Below are 27,823 nucleotides of genomic sequence, written 5' to 3'. Positions count from 1 at the left end.
GGGATTCAAACCCGGGTCGCAGATGAAAATAGGGAATGATTTAACCACTAGACTACCCCTTTACTCCGAGTGCTGTTGTGTAATGATGACTTTTTGGGACTAACCAAGTCCCTGTATTTATCACGTGTATTGTGGTGTGTGGTAACTGTCAGGGCGAAGTTGTGATTTCACACATCTCAGGACAAACCACTGTTATTGTACCTAACCCTTCATGGGCAATTGCCGGCTCAGCGTCGAGGTAAATCCATAATTTAATAACAATCAAGAGTAATCTCATCAACCGCTAGCTACAATCTGACATCAATCCCAGCGCGTAGGCGAATCAACAAGGTCACTGGCTGCTTACATAAACTGAGGGTTGGTTGTCGTTGCTGTTTAACGCCGAACGTAGCAGCATTCCAGTTATATGTCGGCGGCATGTAAATAATCAAGTCTGGACCTGACAACCCAGTGATCAACAGTATGAGCATCGATCTACGCAACTGAGATAGGTGTCAATCAAGTCAGCGAGCGTGAAAACCCCGATCCTATTAGTCGCCCCTGACGACAAGCATGGGTTGCTGAAGATCAATTCAGCCCGGATCTTCAGGTATATAAATAAATGAAAACATGACACCCGAATCAACAAGAATAGCTCTCTTTATTACACGGAATCGTTACCGCTGGCTGACACACTAATTCCAGTAGCCACACACCAGCTGTGTAACGGTCATCCGACGTCCACCATGAATGCTATCTGTTGGACATGATGCATGACTACAACTTCACGCCATGCAATATTCAGCATTACCGTGAAGCTGGATACGAATGTCGGTAGGCTCATAAAGCACCTGCAGTTTTTACGACTTCTAAATAATTATTTGATAGGAGTAAACAATTAATTCTTTGATAGGAGTATAGAAGTGATATACAAAGACAGAGTGAGTCATGGATGGCCATAGTGAATGGACACATTTATGCATTTCAGCTGATCAGAAATTCTCAAACAGTGTTATTTCAAATCATATCAGGATAGCCATGCAATAGCCGTCACAATAAATATTTTTAAATGCATTGGTGCCATGTGACACAATATTGGGTTGTATACCAAGACCATAAATTCCTTCCGTACATATTATCAGTCGGCATGTGAGTATCCAGCTCCACGCCTCGTACTGTGGCTAACACAAAGAAGACGTTTTGTCAATTATGAAGATTGCAATGTTTGTATGTTCCCAGCTGGACTACAGTGTTGTTACAAGTACTCAGTGTTAGGTATAATGTAAGTGTTAGATAGCACCCATGGCACGGCATGGTAATCTCTCCTACAGTGCAGGTAGCTAGTTTGTATGTGGTTGTATTGCACTGCCCCTTGTAGAGAAAGAAACATCATTATCCTTCTACAAACATGAAGCAAAATTCCTGATCTTTCAAAGCATTCTGGTCATAACAAGTTTACTATTTCATCTCCTTTCCAAATTACCAATCCTCTGTTCTTAGCTCTTCCAATGTGGTTTTCTTTTCGTTCAGATAACCCCTTTACTTTGCTAAGTGTTCCAAAATATCTGCACAATAGATAAACCATATATACGTCACTATTACTAATAAGGATATGCCAAATAGATATGAAATTATTCATAAAATCCCAGGAGAAACACGTTTTTGCTGTTGTGTCATACGACTATGATATTTCCAAATAGAGATAAAACATTTAAGTCAATTTTTAATGTTCACATTCATTTTATTTGGCATATCCCAACGGTTGAAAATATACATAAATATATCATATATACAAAGATTTTATTTATATTTTTGATATGATTTTACATATTTTTCTTCTACGTGGTAAAGACATACACAAAAGGTAACAAAATATAATCTGGGAGAGGTGAAATAAAATTAAATATGCACACACAGCAACTAATTGGTCTTATCATCACACAATTATTTTCTGTTGTTAAATATATCAATATAATGTCACGTCTTCGCGAGCATTGACGTACCGTATGTTTGCCTTTATGGTGGGATACAACTAATAGCGCTAGCCTGTAAAATGGCAGTTTCGTAGTGAATGCACAACTAGGTACGCAACACGTTTATACTAATCGTGATTACTTTGTTTGTCTTCAACAAGTGAGTGTTTACAAGGACGATCGTTCCGTGACAGAGAGCAGGCATGTAGAAGTTGTGGGATACTGACACAAACTACTAATCATGGAACATTGGTCATTACTGGGTCAGATCACTGTGGTAACAGAATACGTCAACATGTAGTTTTATGTACAATTGGTGGGATTTCGCAGATCCGTTAACGTTATACAAAACAATCGTCGAGGATTTCTTATAACTCCTACTAAAGGTGGGAAATGGGAAATGAGCATGACAATTTTTGCGCATGCGCAGTCCATTTACGAAAACCGGTAAACGCGGAAGTGACGGTTAAAAAACAGCAACGACAAGTACTTCCGTCTCAGATAAAAACAATATAATATCACATATTCACAACAAATACCGGTGGTTATATTCACAGAACATCAGAATGGTGGTATCTTCAAAATCTCAGCTAGACATAATCCTACAGAGTGATCTCCCCTTGTTTCGTGATGTGATACTTTTATTCTCAAGGTGAAGTTCACCTCGAAGATGGGGAAGAAGAGAGGTAGGGGAGGGAAAGGTTTTGAGAAATTCATCCGAGTAACTGGTTTGATTGCACTTTGTAGGATCACATGTGCCCTTAAGTACTACAATATCACAACGTTGGTTTATCTACAGCGAGTAAATATAGCCTATAAACAAGTGACATCTAACGGTGTCACATTGAGCTATAACAACGATATGTAAGCGGTATGAACATGGACACGTTAACAGACGAGAAACACAGCTGTAATATAGCCACAAGTACCATTACACCGCTCCGCCATGACCATTTGGATGGCTGGAATCCTGTAACATGAATTATCCTGTTCTTTGAGCTTGGGTGATGGATGCTAGTGCTGCTGTCAAAATGAGCTGAATTTCAAGTACCAGTTTAACCAACTAGCAAGAACGGCGTTGGTTATCAGTCATACATAGCCATTCTGAAAGGCTGCTTAATATTGTCCTGCCCAGTTTTAAAGCCACTTGCGTCCCACTTGCGGCCATTGTATTTACGTAGTTCTTTCTCGCAAAATGGGATAGTGAATGAAATTGTTATTTCGAAGCTGATTTGCAAATATGAATAGGCGTTTTCTAAATCTAAGACGGCTGTCATTTACAACCACCTTTTCACACTTGTATTAAAACATTTTGCTGTCATTTTGGCATGAATTACATGCAAGTTACCTTTCTAAGGTATTTAAAGGGGTTCGTTTACTTCCCAGTACAGCATCGAAATGAAAAAAGTCTTGCAATAGAAGGAAAGGGGCCAGTGGTGACGGATGTACTTGATCATGACAAGAATTTATTCGCCACATTTCAGTCCGGATGATTTAAATTATCAGAAAACGCTAACCTGCATCTACCTCTGTCTCCATGACAGTCACGTTAGATTAACAACCTTTAGACCCAACCACAATCAAACAGCATTTGTTTTAAGCATTGTACATGCCGAATTCTAACACAATATTTACACTATTGATAAATGTTTTGGTTGTAAATTTCCAAAATGCAGCAGAAGTGACACCTAAAGAAATCTTATTTAATTTTACAAAGATGCCTTTTTGATAGTAAAAAAGAAGTTAAGTCATGGACTAATTTTGAGGTTATATCATGTCCTACATCCTTCGTGCTTATTACGATTTATAGTTTCCTTTGATTTGAATTAAATTATTGTTAAAGTAATTAGAAAAAACCTATGAATCCACTGTACAGACATACCATTTTGCACAAAAAGTAATGCAACGTTACTTCATTTCAAGACAAAAACGCTGAAAGTTTCATATGGGATTTCTATATAGCTACTGTGAAATCAAACATGATTTTCATAAACTGATGTAAAGCATGTCAAGGATGCGGAGAAAGTACCAACTGCTTTTCTATTTGACCCATTATTCTCTAACTTCTGTCGTCCAGGGATCCGAAACACGTGACATAAATGTCCACTCAGCCTGAAAATGAGACATTGTTCCGTGAAAAGTTGAAAGATTTCTAAATAATTACCTTTTAGAATGTTTTCACATGTTTCATAAGAAGTAGGTATTACGATAATAACTTGGAGCAATAGTTAGCATGTGGCTAATCGCCAAAAGCTTGCCAGAGACTCTGCGAGACGATTTCAAGATTTAGCACTGTCTGAGGGTGGTCCTTGTCGATCCGTATAATAAATGAACCACACTCGCGTCCTTTCACAAATAAAATCTCAGTCTTTCATCCCATCTTTCACATTGGCTCAGTCTCTATTCCTTCAGTTTATGCCACTCGGCAATCTGTTTCCGGGGGCAGTTCATAACCTCGTTCCAATGATTGGCCTCTTGTCCAACCAGTTTGGCGCCAATTTCAAGACGACCAATGACTTCGTTTTTCGTCATACGATCCCAGTCAAGTACCAGCAGTTCCAAGCTGATGTTCTGTAGGCCCTCGTTGTAGGGCACGTCGAACAGGAAGGATTCGTTGAAGACCGGGTTCAGTGTACGTTTCTTTACGTGGGTTTTCTTCTTGGCTATCCGTTGTCCGTTGTACAGTAGGTAGATCTTAACGTATGGATCTGAAAACAAATGTTGCAATTATTACACTGCATCTGCGACATGTTGACGTGATCGAGGGTCGTTAAGGGCTGGCCTTTGAGGCCTGGATTCTGGTCTTGGGCCTTTTCAAACAAACTGGTATACAAAACCGTAACTGCTGGGTGTATGGCCGTTTTTGCCTGCCTGTCACAATGTTGTTTGTTTGCTGATTAACGCAACACAGATATTTCAGCTATGTATCCGTGGTCTGTAAATAGTCGGGCCATGTCAGACCAGTGGATGATATCATGAACATCGATCCCGTGTTTGACCTGCATTAGGCAGGTTAGCGCGGCTGGCCACCCTACCAGTTAGAAGCCTCCTACAACAAGCATGAACTTCTGATATTCAGCTCTACACAGACATTTTGACTCGTGGTTCAGGATGACCTCGTGATAAACTATATGTACTAACGTAACATATGTCAACACTGTGATAGTGTTTGTTTTCAAGTTTTCATTGAAATCAGATATTTTCCCTCCCATGCATGGCAATAATACTCTGACGGGTCTCTTCAGTCAGAGAAAGAGCGTCTCTGACTGAACATGTAAGAAAGGTACTCATATCAGCATATGTTATTTCTGGGTCTCAATAAACATGTTAAAATGAGCGTATATAATTAAGACTGTACCTTAAACAAATGGAGACATGACATACACAATGTTGTGATGTGCTGTCATTATAGCCAAACGATTTAGTCGCCTTGATACGTACTTGTGATTCGTGTCACCTTTGGGGCAGGACAGCTTAAAGTTTTCGAGCCCATGGTATCATTGCTATTTGCCAGTATTTCATAAACTCATATCTTTGAAATAATGGAATCGCGCATTGGACTTTAATTTATGTAATGATTATCTATAATGGTATGTAATGGTGCTGTTGCTACCTGAGAGTCCAGTGATGTCCATCTTGGGGAGGTTCCTGGCTTTGAGAACAACCACTCCGAGTCTGTTGGCGGCGGGTTGGTAGCACAGAGACACAAGCAGTTCCCCTCGGCCCTGACTGCGGAACTGAAAACAGATACACGTCAATACAACGTGATGAACTCTTTCGGAACATATTTTGTTTTTCTTTTGGAAAGAATAACCCACATGTACATAAAATGTTCTTTAGAAACATAAAAACATTTGAAACTACAAATCTCCTGAAAATAATCAGTCTCGAGTACACGCTCGATTAGAATGGACGCCATGATGGAAACATAATACAATAATACTTTGCATCACGATCTATGGAACTTGTACATGTACGGGATTCTTTGGGTGTCGAAGAGTGAGGAATTACTGCAACCTTGCCAAAGTGATTATAAGTCTTAACTCATTCATTCACTGACTCTAAGAGTAGTGGATGTACCCTTCCCCATTCCCACCCCACCATAAAAATCCAAAACGTGTTCACCATCGCAGTTTGTTGCGAGCCGTGGAAGGACGACACATGGCACTGGGCTCTTTTGGTAGCGAGAAAAGTCTGTCAGACCACTTATTCCGGAATGTATTTCTCTCATCTAGTTCGGTTGACCTAAGGGCTCTCGTAAGGATGCTCGGGACAGAATGGGTAGTTTGAGGAACAAATGAAATAATTCAGACCCAATCAATATGTCTGCGGTAACCTGACTCCAGTTCTCTCCTAACATTCCCGTTCCCAGAGTGGTATTAACGTTCTGATATCGTCTCGCTCTTCCCTCTTGGGTCGTACTTCACACCGGTTGGTTGTGGTAGACATCCGGGCAACGCAAAGATGCTCTGCTGATAACGTGTTAAGAAGGTATTATGATGCTGAACTGACACACCCTGTACCGTAGATACATACTTGAAAGTAAACATCATCAAATAATATTTCTTAGTCCATATTATTCAAATCAAGTCAAATCAAATATTCTCTGATCCCAACCAATACACAGTATTTCTGGATGATTGTCAAAGGGACGAATGCTTCAGTCACTGGTGCATATATTGTGCCTAGTTCAAAACAATGGGATTAAATCAACGGTCCAACTTAAGGCACTGTAAGTGTTGCAATCATTAATTGCCGAACCGATGTGAATAATTAAACTTGAACTAACACACAAAGTGAGGTGTTCGAATTCGTGATGGAGGGAAGTCGAATCAAATTTGACGGACCTTTAACGCACGCATGATATTGTGAGGATTTTATATACAATATAGTAACCTAATTGTCTTTTAATCAGGTGTCTGTTGAATTATTGTACCTGGGAAAACTAAAGCTGCAGTACTATTTCTAAACTCATCCCTAAATCTCATCACATCTCATATCACCAATCCTCCTGTCAGCAGAGATAGCTTTCCACAGCTTTTGTCTGCATTTCAGATACATTTCCGAGAACATACGCCAGAATGTTCGTGTGTTGAAAAGAAGGCACGAGTACAGCATCCCAATCCATCAACACTGAGGGTCCGCTTTATTTAAACTTCATAATGCATACTAAAGTACTGAATAAGTTCACTCCATCGTCAACAACAACCAAGACATGCACACAGACCGACTCAGCTTCTAATTTTTAAACAACAAATTAAACCCAAAACTTGTTCCGGCTGCAAAACAGCTGCGTTGTAAAGACATCACGTTCTTTCCCTTCCCACGTCGTACATTCAGACAAAATAATTGCTCTTTTCCATGTTGAGACACGTCAATGCAAGAGGGTAGCGTTATTTACATAACATAACCGATCATATTACCAGCAGCTAACACTACAGACGGGCGCACAAACATCCCCTGTACCGTTCCCCTCAGCTCGATATGTTATGATAGGGGAAATAATCGAATAGCTATGGAACACTTCCAGTGTCCCATTGGGTTTAAACAAGACCAAGTTTGCGTACAGTCATCCGAGCTGTCCCTTGGGAAGAGGCTTAGATTTTGCTGTAGAGTAAATGAAGAGATGGCCCAAGTGGTGGGTGCTTAATCAAAGTCTAAATGCAATTGTGTCCCTTTGGGGCTGTCATAGTTTACCAACGGGTATGGTTTCATGGGAAATGCCAGGCTTCTACCAGACAACGATCTATCACAATTCAATAGCTCTGTTTATAGATTACGCATGTATTTAAGAGGCAAAACTCTTGAAAGTTAAACCATGCTAAAAATTTGGCGCTGTCCAGTAAACAGCCAGCAGAACATTGAGTCGTGAATCTGTTTCTGCAAATATGTAGATCCGCTATAGCCTACATAGACCATTTAAGACGTACGAACGAGAGTGGAGTATCACGGTGTAATAAATGATTGCTGAATAATACAGCTGCGAGGAAAATTCTTCAGAGAGTTGAAGACGAGAGCCAGTAATGCGGACAATCCTATCTTACTCTGTTATTTCACCCTATGATTCTTAAGGGAGCAATAAGTAACAACACAGACGCCCTCGGGAACCAGTGGTCTTGGCTGACTATGAATTCACGCGGCCTGTTTGAGTGATACAGTATGTACTAAGAAAGAGTGCACAATGAATAGGGAGAAAGGTGGTAGAGGAGTAGCCAAGGTGGTCGTTGTGTTCCTTTTGAGCTAAGTTCACGAGGATTACTGTTCGGTGGCATGTTGTGAACCATCTTTATTGTCTGGTAACACCTCTTGCACTGTAGCTGCAACTCGATGAATATTTTGTCGCGATTGGGATTGCTCACAGAAAGTCAAAAACATTAAATATTTAGTAGATGCGCTCTTTATAAAAACCATGTTCTTCAGTCAGTTGGAAACTCGTTGACCTGTGAGCACGCCATCTTTGTTTTCTGGAAACATCTCTCAGTAACACTCAACATTTAATTCTGTAGTATTGCTAAACACCATATCCGTTCTCAAGGGGTTCTCTTGAGTAGAAGCTAAAACCAGCATCACGTCAGGCTCACTTCAAAACCTGACGATGTTAAACCGAACTACCTTTATACAACAGGCATTAACTCACACTAACGGTAATTTCCGGAAAATAATTTTTGCCGAACCAGGCAGATCCGGAATAACTATTTTCAACTGCACGCTGTCCGTGTTAGCTGCAACAGACACCCACATACTCATCACTACTGCACGAGAAATGGCAACGATTATTACTCCTTTTCGAGACCTTGTTATTACCAATGAAGCCGAATGTGGAGTATTGTACCCCGTGGCATTGCCGCTATGTCGGGCATCAGGAAGCAATGTAATTTCATATCGTGACGCTGCCGGAACAATGGACTTAATCGATGTTGTGTTTGTTCTATATGCTACACCAACCAGACAGCTGTAATGGCTACTTCACAATCCATACGTACACATGTAGCTAGGGGGATGTTCAGAAACACATTCAAACGTGAAGATAAACATCCTTAGGTATTGATTTCCATCAATGTGTCCATTAAACAAGTCATTAGTGTGCTTTTGTCGTAGCGTAATAGCTATATATTGACGTTATATATTCTATGTGAATTCAACTAGTTTTCTGAAATGCGAAATTTCATGAAACATCAAAGTGACTGAGTGAGTTTCTGTTTTTGCCACCTTTTTGCAATATTCAGCAATATTACGCCGGGGAGATTAGAAGTGGGCTTCACACATAGTTCCCATGTGGGGAACAGACCCGGGTCCTCAGCGTCACGAACGAACACTTTAACCGTTAGACTACCCCGCCGCCCCTAGTACACCAAAGATCTGAGATCGGTATTAGTGGCGGTATATCGTATTTCTGAAATATTAGTTTTTATACTGATTTATTACTGCATATCTTTAAAGGATTAAACTAAGGACTGTGTTCTTTATGTTTCTTATGGATCGCTTACGTCCGTCAGCGGTCACGTTTCTCAAACGAAAGAATATTGAAGACTAGTGTATTTGTACAAGATCTTCCAGCTGACACAAACGCCCACGATGTCCTTAGCCCTGGGATTCATCCTCAGTACTTGAGATGTGGAATCAGGTTCAACGGTCTCTGGTGGAAGAGCTGATGGTCGGATCACTCCAGTGTCAAGGTTGCTCTGAGTCACGTTGCAGGAAGGATGTCATTATGGTATCAGGCGTGTTTATAACTTTGGACACCAAGGTCATATCAGTTTAACGTTTTAATGTAGATAAATTGTATGTTTGTGTGTTTGTTGTTTACATTCTGCCTTCTTCAAGCTGTATGACGATATCCGGTAAATACATCGATTTCTGAACAAGACAATCAAGTGACTGACATCATGAGAATAGATTTATGGAACTGAGATACAACGTGCATCAGCAAGCCCGACCACACGGTCCTGTAAATAGCCACGACAAGCACTGGTTGATCTAGATATTTCTAACCCGGGTCTTCACTGGTTTGGTGAAATGCGGCATTTATTTCGGTAATAAGAAAACAAATGGATTGCATTATTTCCGATGTAAATGTCATCAAAAAAGAATTATGAAACACGAATGACGCTTGAATTGGTCCGATATTCCTTTCTAAGCAATTTCTGTATTTCATGAGTCTAATTTTAGCGTTGTATTATTAATGAGTGGAAATACGTCCTGTTAAATACACCCATCGTGCCTTGTCCAAACTGAAACAAACATACGGTCTTCTGGATCATGCTGGCACGGAAGAAGCTAAAATGAGGGTACTTGCCTGAGGATTAATTTTATTTATGAATGACCCATTGATTTCAACCTAACTCTGACACCTAAATGGAAAATCAACATTTACAGGTCTCCATATAACATTCTGCATGTTTAGCGAGAGGGTACGCGTATGACTATCGCCTCGAAGGATGGGGAATCCACACTGAACTGTGTTTGCATTGACAGTCTTAACCATTTCGTTTTTGCCAATGCATATTTCATAGAACTGCGCTTACGTCTAAATTTAAGTAATTAGACTTCTTGTTTCCCAGAGCATAAGGACAAAGGACGTTTGTGAGCTAATGGTGCAGATGATGACTCAGTCACGTCCGCTGATCTTTTTAACATTTCAAAATCCTATGTACGTTCTCCGGTATTGCTACAATACACAAACATGTTCAGAAAATGTAGAAGGCTTATTCCAAAAGGTCTCTCCACGACCACAGTAATGTATTTGAAGCAAGAATATGTTGATAGAGATGTTAAGGCTGATGAAAAACGGTGAGAGCGAATTATGGCATATTTGGATTCCTGTCGCCTGCAAACGCCCACGTCTACCGAATGTGAACAATTCATCGTCCCTCAGTCATTCTCTCCCTTTGAAAGATGATTACAACGCAACATGACCAGTGTTCACCTAATTATATAGGTCCATCTGCATCATTTATCACACGCAGGTTTTCCCATGGGGCAAAACGAGCAGATATATTGAAAGCTTGCATTCGGATTCTGCTGGTGTCAAAACCAGAAAGGAAACCAAAGTTAATTTCGATGGATTGGAAGTGATGAATAGTTTATATCTGTAGTCAAGAATCGTTCCGGTCCATAAATGTGATTCTTTTTTAACGATTACTACGTGTAAGCTCTTAACAACATTGAGCCTCATCGAAAGTAAAGCAGTATGACACATGTACATGTATCAAAGGATCAACTTTCTGATCAAATGTTGTCAATATGTACGTATGTGTGTACTTCATAACTTAGGTTTCACCGACTTGACCTTTCCAACAATCAGTTCCCGAAGAGAAGCAGAACTTCTGCTTAATCTATATTAGCTGGATATAATCTATAATTATACAGACATTAACATCATCTGGATGAAAGCACAGATACCATAATTTTATCAATATGTCATTAGGCACTAATCCCCAATAAGCACAGCCTGTCATTACTCAAGAAAGACATAACACATCGATGCACGCAAGAACCTAATTCTGAAGAGCGTCAGCCGGGAAGAACGGAATAACATATCCATATGACCTGGCCGTACTGTCTTCACAGCACGACCCGATCAGGGATATCCTCTAAATACACATCGAGCCCAAAGTAGGTGACGGATCAGAGAAGTGAGTCTATAATATGAAGGACATAATCACTACTGTCGTTCCCCATCACTGGCAGAGAAGCAGGTACTGGCTCTGTCCTGACAACATAATAGTCTGACAACCTCGTCCGTCACAGGAATGAAGGTGACAATTGTTCTCGGCAAAGCAGGATATTGATCTGAATGACAGTTATCAGTGCTAACAATTTTGTAGTCAATTCATCTAGTGTACATTATGAGTTGATTAGGCCTTGCACAGCAACGTTATTGTATGGGACACAATAGTAGTTAATAGGGAATCTGAAAATAGCTTAATGCTTTTGATGAGACCATTGGTATTTTGTTGTTTCGTTAGGGAGATAAGATCTACATTCGAAAGTACTAATTTGAAACAGAATTCGGTTTAGCTACTGTTCAACATTAGTGAAGTAAGATCAGGTTTTGAAATTGCCAAATGTGCTTCTGAATTAATACTATATTTACGGTATTATCGCCGTGGGCAAAATGATTTTTACGTACATTCGAAACCGTGCTGACCAGTCATCATTCAGCTGGAGTCTAGAAGGCATTGGAGAGTAACTGACCGAGTATTTCTCCCACTGAAACCCTACCATGGCCAACCCAACAAGAATGCTGTGTACGTATTGAAACTGGAAAACTATTACTCTCTACTATTTTGATATCGAAAGAATATCAATTTTTATGTGATGGAGCTATTCGATTTTGAAACATATCCGAGGGTTCAAACTTTCTGTAGTGTTGCCAGAAGTGACGTAAACATTTTACTCCATATCTCAGAACAGAACAGGCTCTCTGATATGACTCCATAGTCCAAAGACGGGTCATCCCAGACTGTACTTGTATAAATCACAGGCTTTGCTCTCTGGCATTTTCAATAGCTCGCTACAGGACTATTCATCCTTGAATTTACTGCAGACACAGTTCTAACTCAGTGGTTGTGTGGCCTTTGCGATGCTATGAAATATTTACCGAAGCAATTACCCATTCCTTGTTAAAGCTATTTCCATTATTGACGACATATTCAGTTCGTATTTTATTGATTATCATCGAAGACATCACTTGATATACGACCTTACAATGCAATTTATTCTTGAGACTCAAGAGCCCCGCTAACCATTGGTCTGAATAAACCAGGAAGATCGGCTATATTGATTACACATTTAATGTCGGCGTCAGTGTATATATTTTCATCCATAATCCTTCAACTAGAAGCATCCTGAGAAGCTGACATGAGCTCGCATGCAGATGCTGAACAATACAGATCTTGATCTCAAATTACCCATGGCCCTCGTCTGAATGAGTGTGAGTTGAGATGTAAAGTCACATCGGCAATATTTGTAATATATAGTTTGACCAGAACCGTGAACTTCGCAGACATGCGCCATATTGTAATTCTACCGACTAATAGCCACCAGAAATAACTACAACCCCAGCAGCAGTTTTCCTATTGATAGCTATACCTGTCTGCTCGTGATAGTCATCTATGGTGGAAGCTATTCACATTCAGAACACTGTGGCATTATCCTTGAAACAACTCCCGTAAATAACATGCAATAAAAATTCCCTCGTGAAAGATTCATTAGGGCGGCAATGGCTTCTAAGGCGTGATATTTATATCGACTTGTTTTGCTGGAAGCTCTCTGCATTGTCACCCTGTTGCGCTGGAGGAAAGGTCACAGATCAATAGCGTTATCAGTTCCATCGATAGACTTAGCCTCCAGCAACAAGATTTGGTAAGCGAGTTGTTGGAAACAACGATCCTCCACTTTGCGGTTGGGGGAAGCCTTCTGCGTACACTTAGGCCAGGTCATGTGACCAGATGCCTGTAAGTGAACGATCTTGTCATCCCTTTGATGATTCCGTTGTGGTAAATGAATTTCATCGGGTTCCATGTTAAGTGTGCTTGCTTCACTGAAGGTGCTTACACAGACATCTATTTGCTGCAGGATTGGTTTTGCTACGATGTCATGAAACCAAGCCTGGGTCACTAGCCAAGTTTGCATGTGTTTATGCTGGTTTTGTGAATACTGGCTAAGGTTGAACAACACTTGCTTGCACAATGTCACGAATTGATTTTTTGCTGTTATCTATAGTGACGTGCAGACATGCTGGAACGGATAACGACATCCTGGCAAACATCAGCTTAATGACCTCACAAGCTATTTAAAATTCATTGAGCTAATAACAAAAAACATTTAAGTAAATGGCATTTCCAAATTAAATTTAAATATTAATTATAATATTGAAATTCTTTCAAAGTTAAATCTTTTCAATTTTACCAGAAACATTTATTTTAAAATTACTTGAGTGTGCAAAGAAATGGTGCGTGCCGAACGAAGGTCTGTGAGACTTTTCTGAAACGTTTATACGGAACAGTTCGTGTTCAAATCTTACAGCTCCTTAAACGAGAAGACCTAATCTTTTAGCTACCATGCACAGCTATGGATTGATAGCACCGGGGATTGTGCCCCAAAGTCGTACATGATGCCATGGGAAACGTGCTCTTTTGTCAGTTATACTTCCAAACTGGCAGGCGATTGGCTCTGTCTAGGAGATTAATTGCAATGGAAGTGCCTCCTTCGGAAGAACTAAATGCAGGGTTTAGAGAGACCTCGCTCGCTTGAGTATGAATGTGGGTACCCATTACTGAATTTAACTCTCCAGGCAGACCATCCGACTATATGACAAGTTCCAGAGTCTAGAGGAGGCGATTTGATGGAACGATAATGTTTAAATGGATCCAGATGAAATAGTTACTTTTGGCATATAAACCCGCGTTGAGAATATATCAAAGGTGGATTTACCGTCGAAGTGCAGTAAACATGTTACGCATGTCCTGATAGAAAACGCAGTGGAAATGTGTCAATATGCATTTTCGACTTAAATCCAGTCCGGAAATACAGCGCGTCATGTATGCTGTTTTCAAACTCAGTCCAGGATGTGACGGAATCAAGAAAGTGTCACAATATCACCCGAGAATCATATGAAACATGGCTAGCTGGCTGGTGGGTTGTTGTTTAACGCCCCATTCAGCAGTATACCATCCATATGGCGACAGTCTGTAAACGACCGAGTCAGGACCAGACAATCCAGTCACCAACACCATGAGCATCTGTGCAGTTGCGATACGATGACATGTGTCAACCAAGTCAGGGTGCCCGACCACCCGATCCCGTTAGTCGCCTCTTACGACAAGCATGGATTACTGAAGACCAGGCCTAACCAGGTTCCTCACAGGCCGAAAAATGAATCAGAAAAGTGCAGACTGATATGTACTGCAAACAAATCTTCTAAAATCATGCTTGTATCATGGAAGCAAATCCGGCTATAAGCAGGATTGATTAGGCTTCGATGTCAGATGTGATTAGGTATATGTGATTTATCCACAAGGTGTTGTTCTTCATTAGGATTAATCACTGTTGTCATGGAAACCGAGCTGTTACAAAAGATACATTTCTTATGAAGATGAAGTGAAAGCATGTAATGAAATATGGTTCGCCTGAAAAGCAATTTGCGAAGTTTCGATTCATTTTTAATTACACGTCTCTTGATTTTATGTAATAATTTGCCCAGAACTCATTCTTCTGGCGTGTTTTAGATTAAACATTGATCACATACATATCCTACGCCATGAGAGCTACTATACACGTTAGATTCAATATACCGAAACGACACACGTTCTGTTTGAGACCAGTAATCAGGTTTGAAGGAAGATTTATAGTGTTTCTTCAATATGAGCTACTCTGATCTGTCCGACAATCCAAAATCACCGACGTGCTATGCACAAAACTGAAAATCGCATGAAAGCCTTGACATGATTTACCTCTAAAAGTATGAAAGCGAGTAAAAGGAGGTAAAAGGATCATGGGTCTCCGACTAAAAACGATTTAACAAGCCAACTATGAATCCTCTTCTACCTTTACCACTCGAGTAGATTGTCTGCATATGCACACAGGTTTCTTTTGTAACAAGTAACATGGGTCGTCTACGGTATTCATATCCCACCCAAACGAAACCCTAAACAGAGGTGCCCACCCTCACCCAAATCTCCAGATTTACAGTGAGTGAGCTGTACTAGTGAGCCATTTTAGCAATATTCCAGCAATATTCCAACAATATCACAGCGTGGGAGACCAAAATTGGTCTTCACACATTATGCCCATGTAGAGAATCAAACCCGGGGCTCGGGGACGAGCGAACGCTTTAACAGCTAGATTTAACCTGCCGTCCCTAGTAATTACAGAGACTGAATATAAATGATTTAAACATTTGATCTGAAACATTTCTTACCTTGAGATGTCGTGGCGAGATCTCCTTGCTCAGCGGGACCTCCTTCTCACTGACGTCCACACCAGCTAGCGGGTATATCACCTCCCCGATAATGTCATCCCGGGAGAAGCGGTCGAAACTAAGAATAACAAAGTGGAGAGTAATCCCAGGTATTTGGTTAAGGTTGATTCCATAGAAGGTGAAGGTCTCGTCATACACAGGGTTCAAGGTCTTCCGCAGAACCCTGGTCTTGCACTTGTGCTTCTTTTCCGGAAGTAGCTGCAGCTTCACATAGGGGTCACATCCGCCTAAACTCGGGTCACGTGGTGGCAGTTCAACCGCTTTGATCATTGTGACCAACAGTGCAGTCTTCTGCACATCGTAGGTGACTGAGAAATGGAGGGACCCCAGTTTGGTCGTCTTTTCTTCCAAATGATGCTCGCGCATGACGTCTTCCTTTTCCGGTGTGGCACCATCTTTTTCGTTCTCCACGTACACTTCCGTTTTGATTGAACTTGGGTCGCCACCAGTTGGTGAGAAGCCTGGGGATGTGGTTCCTCTGTGGAAAGGATCTCTTTCTGGATCAGGGGGAGTTATTGGACTTGTAGCTTTAGACTTCATAATAACCTTCCCTCTCACTGGCGCGCTCTTTTTCATGCTGCCCGAATTACTTTCTTGGAGCCCTTTCTTGATGGCGGAAGAGAGACGGTTTTGGGCATTGCGCATGACACGGCGCCGGTAACATTTGTAGGCCACCACCGACACAGTTATGACGAAGCCTACAGCTCCGATGACAATACCGGAAATAGCGCCATTAGAAACTGCAACAAAAATGTTGAAATATCACTTACTTTCATATTCATTGAATGAAATAGTTTCATATGATTGAATCATCTTCCCTTTCCTAGTTATCCAAGGTTAAAATGCTAAAAGTTAAATGAAAGAGGAGCAAAGGTAATTTACTTTGAAACAGAGTTTTGATAATAATGTCGCCCTGTTTCCAACAATGCAATCAAGAACTTTGGTGCTTTCTTTATGAGTCCATTATGAATGCGAATTATATTTTGTTTTTACCGACATCAGAGCAGAACCAGGTTATTGCACAATTATCGAGCCATAGCCCTCCCTACTATAGTCTCGGAGATTACAGGCTGACAACCCAGATCAAAGTCAAACACGAATATACATACTGTTTAATTTACCATTTCCCGTTGTGTCAAGCAGTGCTAATTATATTTGTAACGTTGCCTGGCAACTTATTCTGGGACCCCTTTGAAGCTACTGCCCAGATGGGCCGCGTTTTCAGAGACATTTTCAACCTTCAGAGGTGTAATCAGAGTTGCGATGAGATAGAACTCAGTTTAGGAAGAGCCTTTACAGAACTTAATTTTCACTTGTGGCTGTCCAAATCAATGCTATTCGGGACGGTGCTACGGGGTCGGTTTTCAGTCAAGGCACGGATAAACACCATTTCAAAATTGATTGACCTCTTAAGTAAGAGTGAACGTGTCTTTCAAGAACATGTTCTTCCGATCAAAATATCCTTTCAAAGAAATTTTAAATGCAGGGTAGTTGTTTCTTCTGCGTTGCGGAGTAAATTGTTACTGGTGGAATGTCCTGCAGTGAATACATCAAAGTATGCAGAGATGAAGTAAACAGCAAATGAAGATCTTCCTGGCAATTCACAGAACCCATCAAAGTAGGTTGGAAACGTGGAGCGCTAAGACAAAGATTCAGACAAACACCTGGATAAACATCAAGAGCTCACTGGTGGTGTTTTTGCTTCAAAGGGATGCGGCTGTTTGTTGGCTTTTTTGGGGGTTTTTTTGTTTGTTTTTTATTGTTGTTGGTGGTGTTGTTGTTTTTGTTGGTGGTGTTGTTGTTGTTTTGTTGTTGCTATTGTTGTTGAAGGGGACGCTGTGAAGGAAGATCACTGGGTTGGGACTGTATGTCAGCGTTACTCGAAATCAAGCGCATTAGCATCCCCTGCAGTGAAACACTCCTTTTCCTTTTAGTCAACAGTTATAATAGCACAGCAGTTGTACAGTCAAAAGCTGTCAAAACCGGCAGGTTGTCAACAGTGGCATACAATCTCAGTCCCATCTGTGATTTGTACATTTATCATCCGGCACATTGTCTAAACTGGATTATTTATTCACTCCCAGTGAGTGCCGGTTCAGACAGCTTGCTCTGTATTTTAAAGAATAACTAGATTTGTCGATGAAAAGAATTTATAATCTCCATAACAAAATCCAAGCGAAATCACCTGGCCAAAGACAACTTACAAAAACAACAACACAACACTGACACGCAAACTTCCATCCATTTTCATCAAACACCCTTTCATCAAACACAATAACCACGTGTACTGTCATATTCATGTAGGCCTCTAGTGTTAGAAGAAAGTTATTTGTGTTCGTGTGCATTTATTATTAATATAAGTAGTAACTCCCGTGCATCGATCAAACAGTACAATTGAGAATTTACGATTCAGTGATCAGTCCGTTCCTGTTGGATACCCTTGACAATGGTCATGAGGAGGAGGAACTTAATTATTAAGCCCAAAGTTTTAACAACCCAGGGTAGCCTTGAGTGCACCTGAAACAACGGGCGATGCAGTGGTGTGGTGGTTCTAGCGTTAATTTCCGATGAAATTCCTAAGATGATTAGCTGGGATGTGTTGCCGTGGTAATGGTGTCGAAGGCGTGAATTACAATTACATTAGAATTAAAACTGCTCTTCTGACACCTGTCACTTGAGAACCAATGTCATTTTCATGTAATATTTACATAAACTCTCTTGTGATGTTGACATCTGTTCATCTAAGAGACTGGGGCAACAAATAGATACCAATAATACCTGAATATGAAGCTTTGTAACCTATCGGGTTTGCAAGACAGAATAGTTTGATACACTCCTGAGGATTAGGAACATTGAGTGTATAATTTATTGTGTAAGCCTTTTGTCTTTGTTTAGCGATGGTGATGTCAGGTGTTTGTCGTTATTCACGGATTCTGATATCAGCTGTTTGTTACTGTCCCACATTATGATGTCAGTTGTTTGTTTATTTGTCTCCACACACTGTGATGTAAGCTGTATGTTTGTGTCCACAGAATTGTTATCGAAGCTGTTTTCCATTGAGGCCCGTATTGTGATGATAGATGTTTGTTAGTGTCCCCAGATTTTGATATCCGCTGTTTCTTAGTCTTCACAGATTGTGTTATAAACTGTTTGTTTGTGTCCCTAGATTGCGTTGTAATTTGTTTGTTGTTGTTCGCGGATTTTAATATAAGCTGTGTGTCGTTAGTGGTAGTGACGTAAGCTGTTTGTCGTTGTTCCTGGATTTTGATGTAAGCTGTTTGTCGTTCTCAGATTGCGATGTAAGTTGTGTGTCACTGACTTAATACACATGGAGTGTTTAACAATGGGAAGAATAAAGGATGAAGGGCAAGCTTTTCAAACTAGAATTGTCATGCTTTTATGTGGCGTTGACGTTACACGAGATGACATCGCCTCTCCCCACCTTTTGCACGACGCACCCTGTGTGTCCCAACACATCTCTTCACGTAATCAGGGACAGCGAGTCAAATCCCCACCTGTTTCTTTGTAGAAAATATACATGGAACCTGACATGCTATCTGCCAGTACCTTTGTACACCGAGTTCCTCCAGAAGGCATTTAGTGACACTAAATCATTGTCGAGTAATGTATCATTGTATCGAATTCAGTCTACCCTGAGAGCAACAACAGATATTAAACTTGGGAGAGACGAATTCGCGAGAGGAATTAACAAGATGCATTGATGGAATTGTTCTTCATTACATTTTCTGATTAGAAAGGACCAGGCAGTATGAGGCAATAAAGGGTCGACCGGTGCTCCCTCCGTGTATTATAATAAGCGTGTATTATATGTAATCAAGGTGATCATAGTGAGAGAGTGGGGAACTAGAGAAGACAAGGGGTTCAACAGTATCGTCCGTGATCGAGGTGTCTTTATTGGACATGAATTTGAATCCCATCAACATTGGTACTCCCCGTACTTCAGAAATCAGACCTGAGTTCTTCTATTTGAAACAGCACCTCATCTAATAACTCTGTGCCTTACTAGGAACCTGCTGCCCTAACCACCTGACCTTGACCTTGACCTACTTACTTGAAATGAGCACAGTATGCGAAATCCGGAACTGTGAGTTTGCTTTGAAAAATCGGATAATGTTTAATTCAAAATTGACATCAGCAGGGAGTTGGATGTAGGTTGGTCCGAAAGTTACGTGGCCACGCTGGTGCTTGCTGAGCAGAATGTTCATCACCCCCTGGGCACTACCAAACTCCCGTGGGAGGCCCGAGCACAGTTTGTCCGATAGAATGCAATTATAACACTCATTGACAAAAGGGTTGCCATGGAAATCACGCGAATACACGTATTATCTCATTGGACCTGAGTGTTCGCAGAAATAAAGTGCAAGCGTTGCCTGGTGTACTGTGTCATTATTTTTCAATGTATTCTTGGTTCTTGAAACTGTTTTAATAGATACACAAAACAAAGCGTTTTGATTATCTGCATGTTCACTGTCAGGTAGCCTGTGAGACATGTGTTCATACAGCTTTTGAAAGAGGCGAAACAATTAAGTTCAAGCGGTTAGGTACAGAGGTAAGACAAGGGTTAATACAGCTTGGGGTAAGGGGAGAAACAAATATTTAAACAGACTGGCTGTGTCATCCTGAAAATATGCAACAATGGCATATTTAGTAAAAACCATTCATTCAAGTCGCGATGGTCATCTCGGGACGACAAGAGTTTAATCTCCTTTGACAATCTGACTGCAGGTCTGGACAATCAGTGTTGATGGGTCCTCCGTGTTTAAAGACATTTCAGAACACTATGAGGCTTATTTGGTCGCACGGTGACAAAATGTGTTTCTGGGAGCGAGTGGGCACTTGCATTGCCAGTTTGGCTAATCTGCCCACATTTGATGAAAACCGTTATGTTGACTTAAACAAGAGACAGCGTGATTGTACTGTAATGGGGCTTCGTTTCTGAAGATGCGGTTTTTGGTGTGATTGCGGGATTATTTGCATTCCGAGGAAATCAATAGCCGAGTCTGCTTTGGGGCAACTTTAAGCAAGACTGGTTTGGGGCTAATTTTACCGCCCAGCATGTTAGCAAATATTGCTTTCACATTCACTGCAGCTCTTGCACTGATAGAGGAACTGCAAAAAGAGGAGTTGGAAGGTAAATATTTCAGCGGATTTGATGCCACCTTTCATATTGCGGATCATGAGTTGGACAAATAGGATAGCATGGAGGAAATTAGGCCCCTGGTTGTATGAGGGATGGTGGTCATGGCCGGAGACCGGCGTTAATGGATGGTGATCTTGTCACAAGACCTGCTACATGTCGGATAGTGATGATTGATTGCATTGATAATGTTTCTGTTGCTTGAGTTATTGAAGAACCAGGACCTAAACTATTCAGTGAACTTTATTCAACCTTATTGGGCTCTAACAATAGGGATGTGGCGGTTGTGATGTTGTGATGTTTACGGTGATGATGATGATGATGATGATGATGATGATGATGATGATAGATTGTATGTTCTGTGTAAACAAGATGAATATTGGGTGAGGGGACTCATGTTAAGGTTTTAATTATTAGAGCAAAACATTGCACTGCTGTGTTATCATACAATTAAAAGTGAGTGTCAGTTCACTTCAATTGAGTTCTATTTTATTCCGTTTGTGTGGAAAACATGAAGATACAAATTGCTTCTGCGATGATTTAAATGTCTGCGGGATCTGTTTCAATTGAATCAGCGTGTTCTGTATCGTATCACAAAATATTAACAACGCAACAACGTGCCATCTCTTGACATTTACGCTGAATTCAGCATTATCGCGTTCAAAGCCAGCCTGACCATTTCAGACACAAGGCAACATATTGATTTCGACATCACAATAAATTCCTTCAAACGTTACACGGTATCTTAAAACGTTTTAAATCAATAAATGGGAAACGTTCAAATAACAACCCCGTTGGTAGAACGTCAACATAAGACGTCTTCGTGTTTCAGTACTTTAGCTGTACCATATGGACAGTGCTTAGCCAAGGCCTTTCACCGTGGGCGTACTGCGTCTTGTTAATATATCTAAACAGACGCCATGAGCCAGGCCGTGAACGGTGTAGGAAGCTGTTACGACATACAACATCGTTTTAGTCGTCATAATCTACTGATGGCGAGGTTGGACGAAATCTGAGTACCACTGTAGAACAACGTGATATCATCCAAAAACAATTCTTCATCTAGAAATCATACTTTCTTTATAAAATCAATAGTTGTACTTATTATGATCACATTTTCCGAGTGAACAAAACACAATTTATTCAAAATTTGATCTAAAAAGAACACACCCTTATCGGTGTGAAAATATGAATAATCTGAGATGGTTTCCCTTCCTTAGGAAGACGTTAAGGATGGAAAGAACAAAGAATGGTAATTCAATGGAGATCTACGTAATACAGGAATCACAGGCTATGTCAAAGGACCATATCAAAAGTAACACACAAATGGCGACAGCTTCAAGTTTCGCAATTTTTTATGCTTTTTGTTTGTCAAATCCAATTTTCAAGTGTACGTTTCTTCCGGGAAGCAACTTATCAAGAAGATGCACATTAGCAGGAAAGAGAGTTTCAGGTCATGTTTCAAAATCACACGAGAAAAGGGTAACTGGAAGTGTGTTACAGATAATAGGCAAGTCTAACAGCTAGTCAAGGTTGTTCCTTATCATTATTGGAGAAACAGAGCCCAATAATCCAATGACCCACCACCACCACCATCCTACCCTACCCCCACCCCCACCCCTATGTACATTGAACGTGATAGCACGGAAATCATAATAGCTTACGGCGTTGATGAACGTTGGTAATTTCTTTAATTGTTTTTCGACTTTATGACAAAGAGTCTTGCCATTCAAACAAATAGTATGCATTGAACATTTCATTCATGTAAAAAAGACGTTTAAGGGTTTACAAGAACGAATTCAAATTCCACACGACGGTCAGAGTTATACTGAAAAATGAACCACCATTTCTGTTTTGTTAAACGCCTGACAGCAGTGCTCCCCTAACATACAAACGTATGTTAATCGTCATAGAAGAAAATGTGTGTTGTCAGACTCATACAGGTAACATTAACTAGATATGCATTTTTTAAACGACTTAATGTTTGTCAAGATACCTCCACGATACAGGTTTACGTTCAATCTGAAAATCAAAACATCCACCAGTGGCGAGCCATACTCGGTAAGGACATTCCGACACAACGGAGGTACGATACAGAAGACTTACTATGTTGAAGAGGATGTCCTGCTTCTTGAACGGGCATTGTGTTAATATGGAACAAAATTCACAAAACTCTCGTCAATATTGGGATGTCACACAGCAGAAATGGTTTCAGCCTGTTGAAATATTCACGCCATAGTCCTTCTTTAACTTCCAAGATGGCGTCGTTTGGCCGTGCGCGGCAACAGTCGGGAACTACTGACTAATTATGGAATCGGGCCCAATATCGATTCGAAATGCTTCTCCCGTCTTCGAAAGTCGTGACGTCAAGAGGACCCTAGTTGCTGATTGGCTGCTCGTTTCGTCTGCGTAAGCAAAGAACTTAGGTTGTTGATGTGACGCGAAGAATAAATTATTGATTTATCACAAATTCCCGATTCTAGACCGCTATAATGTTATTGACGAAACACGGGGAAATTTATCAATGGCTCACCGTTTCCAAATATGGGAGGATTTCCGGTATGTCATGGACACAGACAATAGGAGAGGGAGGGGTCCCAGTCGGCAATGGTTAAGTTCCGTTCGGTTATTCCGGGCCTAACGTGAAATACATGGATTTTTGTGAAGATGAATGAGAAAACAGGGGTATTACACCTTGTATAAGACATGTCGGTTTTAAATCATCCTGTAATGATTTGAGGATTCCTTTATGTTATTGCTCGCCGACTGCTAACCTTGAAACTGATCTTGAAAGAAAGATAAAGTGCTGACGCTAATGAATTTCTTCACGTTATATATGAACGTTAGTTTTCGCTTATGGCAAATAACGCTTGTACATATTTCAACTCGGTTTTTTTTTCAGATGGGAAGGAGGGAGGTTGGTGAGCATTGTAGTTAAAGCGTTCGCTCGTCACATAGAAGACCTGTTTCGATTCCCCACGTGCGTATAATGTGTGAAGTCCATTTCTGGTGTCCCCCGACGTGATATTGCTGGAATATTGCTAAAGGAGGCGTAAAGCTAAACCCACTCAATCACAAACTCATTCACTCACTCGAATGGGGTAGTATATTCATACACCCTAGGTATCATCTTGGTTCAGATAATCGCAACCTAACAATCTACATATGACCGTTCAGATACCCTTACACTCAGCATCGGTTCAGATATCATGAACCTCATCACGTGTTAGAGGGCATCAGATGTTTACATACCCCAGGTAGCAGTGCTCGTGGTTCAAATAATCTAAACCTCAAATTTCTGTAAGTCCTCTGATACCCGCTCCATCTGTTCATATATCACTTACCACACTACATTCTAGAAGGCTTCTGCTATCTATCACAAGTAACTGTTTACTTGCTTCAGAAACTCTCATGGTATGTCTTCACAGTTCAGATATCAATAACCTCACCCTGCTTCACTATCTGATATAGAGGTTGACCCTTGACCTCACCGTATATTGTCACAGTTCAAATGTTCTCACCCTTGCCATTTGCTACATTGATTCAGACACCCATATTCCTCAAATAACTGTCACACATGTTCCATGATTCATAACTCACCATCTGATGCCGTGTTTGACATAAACCATATGTCCAGGTATTCTTAACCTCACTACCTGATGCCGTGTGTAACATAAACCACGTGCTACAGAGTTTCAGACATTCTTAATCTCACCATCTGATGCGTTGTTTAACATAAGCCACGTGATATAGAGCTTCAAACATTCATATGCCCCAAGTAAATGTCATACATGTTCAGATATTCGTAACCTCACCACCAGATATTGTGGTTACGATACTCAGACTCAAGTCAAAAGCTTTAGCGATTTAGTCATTCATATTCCCGAACTCACTGCCGTCGTGCTTCAAAAATTCTAAATCTTACCTATTTAGATTGTTCGTAGGTTTTCACATCTAATATTCATACATTTGTGGCACTTTAGATTATTTTGTAACCTTATATTAACATTTTCCGTTAAATATTTTCCATACGCAAACAATAATACCTCAAACGTATGTGTGTAGGGGACGACTTTAGAATTAATTCGTTTGAACGCAAGTCTCTAAGGTATTGATCAACAGAATAATATAGAATAAATATGACTATTCCTCGAAGATACTGGCGACCTGTACAGTCAACTTCTCTAGACCTGACCATTTAAAGGACAGAATTAATGTACATCCACTGGCTTGGCATTCAGTACAGCCTTAGAGCCATGGCTAACAAGGGGTCTATACACACAACACACATAGAGCATATGGAGCCAGGTGCTCGGTGGGTAACCCACTGTGGCTGTGTGGTTCTAATTAAGACTGCTAATTTCCGTTTCAGTGTACGTGTTTACTCCCTAGGACTCTGCATAACGCCATCGACAGGTGTGTTAAATTAGCGTCTAGATGTCGATAAAACGGACATTACATTAAAACATATGTCGTCCTTCCTCACCTTATACCACCGATCCAAAGTACGGGGACCTTCAAAACACTGATATTATCTACTGGTAAATATCAACATTGATATTACCTACTGTATTTGCGAATATTAACTCTGATGTTATCTATACACGTCATCTGTACATGTTATCAAGCACCACCCATTTTCCGATATGGTTAGTTGGGTACGGTTTGAAAACAAAACTCAGCGTATTAAATCAGATGGTATTACATTTATAATATGTTTTGTTCTGAAGAAAACAAAAACTGAAATTTGAATTTGGTAATAATTTACTTGCAGACTGAGAGAAATATAAAAAAGGAAAGTGTCAGCAACAAAAGGAAAGTGCGTTCACCATGGCCACCTGATTGTCACACGTTTAAACAGAATATATTGTGATTGTATGAACCACTGGTGCCGACCTCCTACCCGTCTCCTCTTCCTAATGAAGCGTCGAGTGGATGTGTACATCAAGACATGTCACAACGGCAATGCCCCCCTTCTCCAAATTTGGACCGCGTGACGTCATTTTGGAAGTTATTGCAGATGGGTGCCAATTTGCAGTGCGACATATTGATCCCGAAATTTCTGGGGCTAAGGAGATCCCAAGAGATCCACAGATTACAGTTCAGCTACAAATGGCACCGCCAGTTTTTTTTACCTTTATCTTTAAACAGCCCTGACAGTTTAGATGTACTTGTTGTTGTCCTACCTAGTGCTGAGCAATAAGAGGATGAAATGTCGGCTAGGACGCAGTAGATCACCTTGTCTTGACCACAGTGTGGTGACTCAGTGAGCATGATCCATGAAAACGACGGTGGCCCAGACATGTGCAGACGCTTGCACACACGCACACATAAAAGAACAATTCACACACACACACACATACCAACCTATTTCATTTTCACCTACAATTTCCTTCCTTTTCACGCTGGGAAAAAACATTGAACAAAGCACTAATCCTTTATTGTATTCCTATACCTGGAACTTCCCGTCTCTTTACTGAAAATACGTTTATAAGACATTGACGTCATCTAGATATTTCTCTGTGTGTATGAAAGTGACGAGTCCTGATCAGCTTGTGACATATGTACAAGAACTATGTCAAGTTAGAGAGAGGCGGTCGGATTGATTGACTGGATGACTGGTTGACTGGTTGATTGATTGATTGATTGATTGATTGATTGATTGATTGATTGATTGGCCGGTCGGTCGGTTGGTTGGTCGGTCGGTCGGTTGGATGGTTGATGTTTAACGCTGCACACAGCAATATTCCTGCTATATGGAGGCGGTCTCTATATAATCGAGTCTTGACCAAACAATCCAACGATCAACATCATGAGCGTCGATCTACGCAATGGGGATACGATGACATGTGTCTACCAAGTCAGCGAGCCTAACCAACAGATAGCGTCAGTCGCCTCTAGTCGGCCAAAAGAAACTGCACTGACTTTCATGTCATGCAATTGAAAGTTGAAAGAACTATTTTTAAAGTTTTTATGTCTGTTTAGCCATCACTCATGTTTCAAACAGTTTGTAAATGATAATCTGTGAGTGGTAATTTTGTGTACAAATATATGATTCAATAAAGAGAAACAGAACACCACAAACATTCGTTGCAAATGATCAAGCTGGTGACTTAATAACCGTGCATTTCTATGACGTTATTTACATACATAAGTATGCTCGAACCTGCTCGGGAAGTGCTGGAAGAGACCCATGATGTATCTAACTGGGTACCCATTTTCCGCAGGATGAACAGGGACGATTTGCAGCAAACTCACTTGCCTACGGTGCTTTTCAGTGTGACAGAAGTGAAGTCTTAGAAACTGTCACCCATCCATGAACTCGCCGCGCTCAACGTTGCCTAACTTCAAACGATTTGTGAACTGAGCTTTATGCACAGGACCACTCACCACCATGTTCTAATACTAAGAAATCACTTCGACTTCTCTAGGCCAGAGAAATTACTGTTAGGTCACAGTGACAAATTAATTCGAATTCTCTTTGCCAGAGACAACTACTGTTCGGTCACAGTGACCTGAGGTTAATGCGGATTTCCATTGGAGGCCAGACACTGACCTTTACTTCCAGCTATATTTGCTCAAATTCAAATTGCATTTGATTGTATTTCCTGTCATCAATCTTCCTTGTTTTGACATCGGAGCTGTTGAGTACGTGATTGTGTATGTCATGTAGTGAACATACAGTGTACGGACGTTGGAAGCTAGACTTGTACAGACGATGAGTATTCC

General features: G+C 40.7%; 1 protein-coding gene across 1 annotated transcript; it reads right to left on the bottom strand.

Moving 5' to 3' along the window:
• Nucleotides 1–621: 621 nt before the first annotated feature.
• On the bottom strand, nucleotides 622–23,404 carry LOC137278378 (synaptotagmin-4-like). Its single transcript, XM_067810673.1, has 4 exons — nucleotides 23,201–23,404; nucleotides 15,877–16,676; nucleotides 5,566–5,689; nucleotides 622–4,660 (listed from the first exon to the last, which is right to left on the bottom strand). Exons 1-4 carry the CDS (start codon nucleotides 23,235–23,237, stop codon nucleotides 4,353–4,355), a joined length of 1,269 nt encoding a protein of 422 aa, XP_067666774.1. The 5' UTR covers nucleotides 23,238–23,404; the 3' UTR covers nucleotides 622–4,352.
• Between the last annotated feature and the right edge of the window lie 4,419 nt (nucleotides 23,405–27,823).

Source organism: Haliotis asinina, chromosome 3, assembly GCF_037392515.1.
Source record: "Haliotis asinina isolate JCU_RB_2024 chromosome 3, JCU_Hal_asi_v2, whole genome shotgun sequence".
NCBI classification, from domain to species: domain Eukaryota; kingdom Metazoa; phylum Mollusca; class Gastropoda; order Lepetellida; family Haliotidae; genus Haliotis; species Haliotis asinina.
This window is presented reverse-complemented; position numbering and strand designations above follow the sequence as displayed.